Source organism: Octodon degus, unplaced genomic scaffold (assembly GCF_000260255.1).
Source record: "Octodon degus isolate 3935 unplaced genomic scaffold, OctDeg1.0 scaffold00064, whole genome shotgun sequence".
In the NCBI taxonomy this organism is placed as follows: domain Eukaryota; kingdom Metazoa; phylum Chordata; class Mammalia; order Rodentia; family Octodontidae; genus Octodon; species Octodon degus.
In genome coordinates this window covers 12,518,175-12,526,816 of record NW_004524640.1, presented here as the reverse complement: position 1 = coordinate 12,526,816, position 8,642 = coordinate 12,518,175, and the positions used below count along the sequence as shown (strand labels likewise).

Sequence of the window (8,642 nt, the reverse complement as noted above, 5' to 3'; positions counted from 1 at the left end):
TGAGCTATCTCCCCAGGCCCTTGTAACTGCTTCTTAATGATGAGCTACAGGCTTTAAGGCTAAGGTTATTACTTTAGGTTACTTTCCATCATACATCTCCTGGAAGATAGTTACTGAGTTGTTATTGAGATAACTGGGCATGTATACCTTTTAATTCCAGAACTTGAGAGGCTGTGGCAGGAGGATTATCACAAGTTCAGGGACAGCCTGGGCTACAAAATGAGATACTGTCCAAAAAAAAAAAAAAAAAAAAAAAAAAAAAAAAAAAAAGAAAAAAGAAAAAAGAAAAATACACTGACTATCTGGAGCCTGTTCATCAGAGAGACTCATAATTCATTAGCAAGTAGCCCCTGCATCCCTCTTTTCAATCAACTGCTGAAGGATGTCAGGTAACTGGTCTGGTCCATATAAGCTAGCTACAAAATTGAGGGCAACTTTGTATATAAAGTATATGTTCAGAGTCCAGCAAAAGGTATATTCCTTAGGGAAGAAATTAAGAAAAAGTTGCTCAAGAGGAGGGAAGAGAAAGATATGGAAAAACAATGTATTGTACACATGCATCAAGTTACTGTAATAAGTATAACCATTATGTGTTGCAAACGTGTACTAATTTTTTTTTTTTTTTTTCCCCCGGAACTGGGGATTGAACTCAGACCTGTATGCTTGCCAGGGAAGTGCTTATTCCACTGAGCCATCTCCCCGGTCCCTAAAAAATTTTTTTTTAAAATTAAAAAAAGAACATGGTGGCCAATTGGGTTGACTTGTAGGCAGTTTTGGAGCATGATAAAGGAACTAAACATGACAAAAACTCTGATATTTGGGCAAATATTGACTTGTGATATTACCAATTAGACTTGAAACTGGTGTAGAGCCAGCCAAAAACTCAGCACATTAAAGCGTCTGCAAGGAGGCGCTGGGGCCGGGGGTTCAATCCCTGTACCTGCTGTGTCAGCTTGTCCCTGAGGCACACTGAGACGGCAATTGAGATTGGGGGTGGTGGCCCATGCTGGTAATCTCAACTCCTGGGAGGCTGTAAACAGGCAGATTACTGTGAGTCCAATCTAGTAGCGAGACCCTGAACACCCTGTAGACCCTTCCCTAAAAACAAAACAACAACAAAAAAGCTGGTGTAACAAAGGATCCATAAATAACTGACAAAAAACGGGTCATGTATGTAGAGAATGGTTTTGTTTTCTAATTCTTATTTTTTTGAGCAAGGTCTCACTATATTTCAAACTGGCCTCAAACTCACAGTGAACCTCCTGCCTCAGCCTCCTAAGTGCTAAGGTTAGGGCGACTGTTATTTGGCAATTTATATTGCAATTCTGGAAGCAAACACAAGTAGGACCTGCTGCTGTTCAATGACACCCTATGTAAGAAACTGAAGGTGATTACAGTGATAAAGTTGAAGGGCCAACTTTGATCTCTTGAAATGGCAACCTATGTCTGCGATTTGTATTTCTTTATTTGGTTTCTGAGTGATTTTTGCAATTTGGAAGTTTTTCAATAGGAACTGTACCTGTGAAGTCAGCTTGCCAGCAATCTCCATTCTCTCAATTTCTGCAGGAGACTTGATGAGCCGCAGGCGCTGTATCAGGTGCTGGACCCCTTGAACCCTGTTCTTACTCCTGGCCTTGGCCTCAGTCAGGTGCTGCATATAGTCAGAGTGAAGCTGTGTGTGCGAAGGCTTCGCCCAGTCATACCAAATTGTGCTCGTCTCAGCTTAGAGGGAAAGCCAAACAATACATTTCAACTGATGAGATGGGGTACAGCTCAGAGTGGAGCATGTGTTTAGCCTCTGTGGGGCTCTGGTCAATCCTCAGCACCAAACAACAAATAAAATTAACAGCAACATGAAGAAACACCAACCATCATGACAACCTGAAAAGTCAAATCTGTAAGACCTGCAGTGTGGACTATGGAGGGCTAAATATCTCAGGACTGAAACAATTGATGGGTTCGATCATAAATCACTGTAAAGAGCATTTTCTAAAAGTGGCAAGATATTCTGGGATTAAATACATTGCTTTTCTGCTTGAAAACATCAGTATTTCTTCAGAAAGCTGATAGATGGAACTAAAACTTTAGATTTGTTTTAGATTTTGTAGTACTTGAGGTCAAAACCGGGGCCTCTTCACTGAGTTACACCCTCAGCCTTTATTTGTTTACAGACTTTTATTTTGAGACAAGGTCTCAACAAGTCATTAAGCTGTTTGGGCTAGGCTTGAATTTGTGAACCTGCAATCTTTCTGCCTCAGCCTCCCAAAGTCCTGCCACTGGATTTGCCACCATGCCTGGAAAGCTTTAAGTTTTGATTTTATTAACTGTTAACTTACCCAGCATCACTATGGATTGAGAGACAATGAAAACAGAAAGAAGTGCTCAGATTATGCATGACCTTAGAGCTAAATATCCCATCTTTGTTTTGGTACCACTATTCACTGTTTTTTTTTTAAATTTAATTTATTTATTTGTGTGTGTGTGTGTGTGTGTGTGTGTGGCCAGCTCAGCCCACCAGGGGGCAGGGCTGGCTGGCATGTGGTGCTGGGGATTGAATCTTTGTCCCTTTGTTTTTGCTTTGCTAAGCTTGTTCTAAGTAGGTGCTTTAGACCACTGAGCCATCTCACCAGCCCACAACTATTCATTGTTATAGAAATATAATAGTTCACAGTATGTGCACCTTTCTCTTTGCATCTGCTAATTTTTCTTATACCTTAAACTCCAGAGAGCTAAGAAAATTGTGTTTGCCAGAGAGCTATAATATGAAGTCTCATTATGAAAGTGATTTGCTCAACACCTCATATATAATTTTTTTCTTGACAGTAGCATAATAATGATATTCCTAAACAGCTCAGTAGAATGAAGTGCCTGCTTAGGCAGAGTGCAACAGCTGGAGTTCAATCCCCAGTGTGCCATGCCGGCCCCATCCCCTGGGCAGGCTGAAAACAGAAGAATCACTATGAGTCAGATCTACGTAGTGAGACCCTGTACTATATATATATACTGATAACAACTGAAATCTGAAGAGTGCTTTATTTTATGATTGAAAATTTGGGAGCTGGGTATTTTGGTACATGTTCGTAATGCCAGCACTTGCAAGGCTGAGGCAGGAGGATCATTCTGCATTTGAAGCCAGTCTGGGCTTCCCAGTGAGTTCAAGGACAGGTTGAGCTACACAGTAAGACCCTGTCACAAGAGGTGGGAGAGAGAGCTCATTTTGCCTGCCTGGCAAATGCAAAGGTCTGGGTTAGATCTCCAGTACTACATACTGTGCTGGCCCCACACTGAGACGGTCACTGAAACTGGGTGTGGTGGTGCATGTCTGTAATCCCAGTGCTGGGGAGGCTGAAAGAGGATCACTACGAGTCTGAGCTGCAAGCTGTGTAGCAAGACCCTGTGCCAAAGATATAAAGCAAAACAACAACAACGCAGTGTAACGTGGTACCACGTGCCTGTAATATCAGCGCTCAGAAGGCTGAAGTAGCAGGATCACCTTGAATTCAAGGCTCGCCTGAGGTACAGCGAGTCCACGCCCAGCCTGAACTGCATGGTGAAACCCTGTCTCCAAACAAACAAACAAAAAATACTGCATGGGGAATATTTATTCTACTTACAATAGATGGACATTTCTTGTAATATTTTGTTTGTTTTTCAGATAAGATCTTAAGTTGCCCAGACTGGCCTTGAAGTTGTGATTCTCTTGAGTGCTGGGCTCTTAGGCATGTACCACTATCCTGGCTTGTTGCAATCTCAATCTCTCTCTCTCTCTCTCTCTCTCTCTCTCTCTCTCTCTCTCTCTCTCTCAAATGCTAAAGACTGAGCACAGGGCCACATGCATGCTGGGTAAGCACTCTACCACTGACTTCACTCCCTAGTCTATTATAATATTTTCCCTTTTTCTTTTGAGATAGAGTAGTGGTGGTGAACCTTTTAGAAATTAGTGCCCAAACTGCAACCCAAAAATCTATTTATTGCAAAGTGCCAACATTGAAATTACACACGAATACTGAGGTTTTAAGAAGAAATAACTCTTACATTAACATTGTTCATCTTAGAGACCTTTTTTTTTTTTTGGTGGAACCGGGGATTGAACTCAGGCCCTTGTGCTTGCCAGGCAACTGCCTATTCTGCTGAGCCATCTCCCTGGCTGAAAAAACACAGTAATGTGTGGTACTGGTTTGCCACAGCTGAGACAGGATCTTACTATGTATTTCAGGTTGGCCTTTAACGCATTAGGCCAAGCTGGTTTCAAACGCACAGCAATCCTCTTGCCTCAGCCTTCTAGTGCTGGGATTACAGGTGTGCGCCACCTTGCCCAGTTAATGTTTTAAAGGTTAAGTAACTTCAGGTCTGGTATGGTGGTATACCTGTGCTTTTACTTAGGAGGCTGAGACAGAAACGCTGAGGGTTCGAGGCCAGCCTAACTAACACAGGGAGACTTTTTCAAAAAACAAAACAAAACAAAACACCCTAATGTTTGAAATCACAGCTCAATTTTTTTTTAAGGTTTTTAAGTTTTTAAATACACATTATTATATTAATCTTTTTCTTTGTCTAGTAATTTTATCTAGTAAACAGCCAATATTAAGAATGGTGGATAAAGGCTAGATGTGGTGGTACATGCCTGTAATCCCAGCACTGGAGGAGTAGAGGCAGAAAGGTTGCCATGAGTTCATGGCCAGCCTGGGCTACATTGTGAGTTCAAGTTCAGCTTAAACTGCATGGTAAGACCCTGTCTGCAAAACAAAACAAAACAAAACAAAACAAAACAAAACAAAACAAAACAAAACAAAACAAAACGTGGAATAGTATTTTCAAGAAACACATTTTATGTGAAGATTTAACCATACAGACATTCCACTTATGTTTTCTGAGGACCTAAGAAAGTTGAATGAGTTAAATAGGTAGTTATCTCTGTAAAGTGGTATATGTTTCTATAAAGCAACAAAATAATTTAATCAAACATCTTAGAGCTTATATAGTCAGGTGAGTTTTTTTTTTTTTAAACAAAGACTGTTTTTAGAAAACAAGTCCAATGTAGTCTATGGTTGTCAGAAACATATTTGGAATTTTCTTTTAGAAACTGGCTTCAGAAATGACTTATAAACTATAAAAAAATCATAAAACTTTACAATCATCTTTTATCATATATATGTGTATATATATATATATATATATATATGTATATAATATGCTTGTATGTATTTAGTGGTCTGCTCAGCGCGCCCTGGGGTTGTGGCAGGCATGGCATGTGGTGCCAGAGATTGAACTGTGGTCCCTGTGCTTGCCTAAGCAGGCGCTTTAGACCGCTGAGCTGTCTCGCTGGCCCCTATTATTATCATTTAAAATCACTCTTTTTTAACTTGATCATCTATCTTCCAAAATTTGGTTCTAAGTGACTTCTGGATACCTCAAAGAGTAAAATGCTTACAGCTGACTTACAATAATCACTGAAGATATCATGTGATATAAATCATGAAGAATTCTAACAGATTTTAAGCGACCAAAATTTCAGTGGAATAAATGGACAGCAATCATCTCGAGGGCATCAGCTCAACTATGTTTATGAAATCACTTGCGAAACTTGTTAATATGCACGTTCTGAGTCCGCAGCCAGGAGGTGGGGCCTGAGATTTACATTTCCAGTATCTATTACACATTTCTAATTCTAAAATACACTCCCAGATGATCTTCATGCAGCTCGTGTATGGATCATTCTTTGAGAACAGTACCTCTTTTTGAAGTATGCAAAATAATTAGGACAAGAAGCAGCAGTCATAGGCCCTTGCCCAGTATTTACTTTAAAAGGAAATTCTCTTTTGAGATTTCAAACTAAGCTGGTTAGCAGTGTCTATTAATGAATCATTAATAAAGACTTAGTAATGGACATATAAACGCTTCAAAGCAGCTCAGCCTTCTGGAAAGAACTTAATGTCTCATGGTGTCAAAAGAAATGCTGTTATGACAATCATTTTTGGAGACAAAAAACTACAGAGAAAGAAGGTCTTAAGCCCAACCTGGCCTGTGGTTTGCCTTGTGCTCCCATGAATTACCTCTCATTTTGGGTAGCAGATGCTGGAATTCTTCCAGGGGATAGGCTTCATCCACTCCAGTTAGAGCCACTGCTCCATCCGTGCCAGATCGGGGACCATCCCAAAGCTCCCGACTGGGGTCTCTTCGAGGCACAAAAAGTATGGCCTTGTGTGATGGTAACTGCTTGCCAGGGAGGCTCTGAAGGACCAGAACGCTATCAGGTTCTTGGAATCCACACAGGTACAGGAAATTGTTGTCTTGGTGGAAAGGGTAGGGGATATCGTTGCTCATGTAGTATGTAGGGTTGGAGCACACAACCACTGTCTGGTCTGTCCCGCTCTGCCTGTCGGCTTCTTTGTGGATCAGAGACATTAGTTTGTGTCTGCGAAGTGCATATTCCACCTGAGATAGTCCTGGTGTCACCTCCCCTAGAAATGACAAAAGCAATGGTTTCAATGTCTACAGGGCAGTCAGTATTCAATATAGCTTAATATGAGCTACATATACTCAAGTTCACTTCTTCAGTCCATGCTAAATTTCCTCTGAGCACACAGGAATTAAGAGGCAACTCAGGTTTCAAATTTTTATTTTCCTGCAAAACTTGAAGGTAAAGGTGGAAAATCTTAAGTTAAACGTGGTTATGAGTTAAAATTGTAACCATGGCTGATTAAAAATTCTTTCAGAGGGCTGGCCTGATAGTTCAGTGGACTAAAGTGTCTGCTTAGGCAGAGTGCAGCGGCATGGTTTGATCCCCGGCCTGCTGGGCCGGCCCTGCCCACGGGGCATGCTGAGAAGGAGACTGAGACCAGGTGTAGTGGCACAAGCCTGTAATCCCAGCACTTGGGAGACTGAAAACAGGAGAATCACTACAAGTCCTATGTAGTGAGACCCTGTAGACCCTGTCCCAAATATAGAAAAAAAAATTCTTTCAGGGGCTGGAGAGATGGCTCAGTGGTCTAAAGCACCTACTTGGAACAAGCTTGGCAAAGCACAGGGACCACGGTTCGATCCCCCAGCACCACATGCCAGCCAGCTCCGCCCACAGGTGGGCTGAACTGGCCACACACACAATAAATAAAATGTAAAAATAAATAAATAAAAATTAAAAAAAAAATCCCTAATCTTTAAAAAAAAAAAAATTCTTTCAGATTTCTAGTTCTTTCTCATCTAATTCAATATTTACTGAACATTATTATGTGCAAAGTGTTGTTAAGCTACTCCAAGTCAAAACTGCCCTGAAGCTTCAATATCTAAGGTGGTAGATCAATCACATATCTGTGCTTGATTTCTCTGAAAGAATGCAGTTCTGGCCTGGTTAGGACCTCGAGTAATAACTGAAGTATGGTGGGCATTTGCTAAGTGCTTGTTATGTAACAGTTCTGAACATAAATTAGTGACAAAAATCTTTCTCCAATTTTAAGACCTAGGATAAATTCCCCTCCGAATTACCAAAACTTAATATCATCTCTTAAGTAACTTTTTACTTTTTGTTTTGTTATATTCTAGCTATTTTTTTGGCTGGCTCAGGCTGCTTTAAGGGTGGGTATGGTGTGGTATGTGGAGCTGGGGATCTAACCACAGTCCCTTGGACCTGACTGAGTTTGCCCAAGCAAACCCTTTAAACAACTGAGCTAACTGGCAAGCCCCGAGAGTCCTTTCTTTAAATTTATTGGTTCATTGTAGGTATACATAATGATCACCTATATCACAGGGAATTTATACCTGTACATGATACAATTTGATTCTTTTTTCCCTCATTCTCCTCCCCTCACTTCAACCCTTTTCCCTCATTTACAAAAACTTTGTTTCCATTTTTTTACTTTTCTCATTTTTTCTTTTCCCTTCCTTCCTTTTCCTCTCCCCTCTCCTCAGTTGAATATTTTCTGCCTATTTCCCAATAGCTATTATACATTTTGGTTCTTATTCACACGTTTGGTTTTTCACATCAGAGAAACAATGGGGTATTTACACATGTGTTTCTCATTTATTTCATATGCATATGGTCTCAAGATGCTTAGCTAGGAATGGATGACTTTTCACTCTTCACCTGGCATTTACAGCGAATTGAGCATACACATAAGTTCCCTGAAGGCCATCTTGGTATCAGCCCCAAATCCCAATAATATTCACTGCTTGGGAGGGAGTGTCATGAGAATCAAATCTGATGAAGCATAGAAGTGAACACCCACTGTGAGCCAAACTACACCTCTCCTCCTTAGAACAAACCAAACTGAACTAAACCCTGAATACTCTCTTGAGATCTTTTGCAAGCTATGGAGTCACTGTGTTCACTAAACTGCGTGTAGGTACATACAAACTTTTGACAGGAAATTTCAAGTTTCACATACACTTGAGCATCCCAGCAAGGTAGTGGTGGGGAGAATCCTTAAGAAGCAATGTTTTAACTGGGCATGGTGATGCACACCGGTAGTCCCAGTACTTGGCATGTTGAGGTAGGAAGACTGCTGTAAGTTTGAGATCAGCCTGGGCTACAAAGAGAGTTCAAGACCAGTCTGATATAGTTGCATTCTCTTAATGAATAGAATGATTTGTTCTAATGGTGTTTGTAAATAGGATCACAAGTCCTCATCTTGTACAGCAATTAACCA

The 8,642-nt window shown here is 40.7% G+C and overlaps 1 protein-coding gene across 4 annotated transcripts in view; it reads right to left on the bottom strand.

The window, feature by feature from the left end:
- Xpnpep3 (X-prolyl aminopeptidase 3) overlaps positions 1-8,642 on the bottom strand; it is an 83,085-nt gene that overhangs the window by 36,913 nt on the left and 37,530 nt on the right. For all 4 annotated transcript variants that reach the window (XM_004634647.2, XM_023719007.1, XM_023719009.1 and 1 more), the window contains 2 exons: positions 6,054-6,461; positions 1,520-1,722 (listed from right to left, as the gene is read on the bottom strand). In XM_004634647.2, the coding sequence (XP_004634704.2) occupies positions 1,520-1,722; positions 6,054-6,461 (611 nt within the window). The remainder of the gene's footprint in view (positions 1-1,519; positions 1,723-6,053; positions 6,462-8,642) is intronic.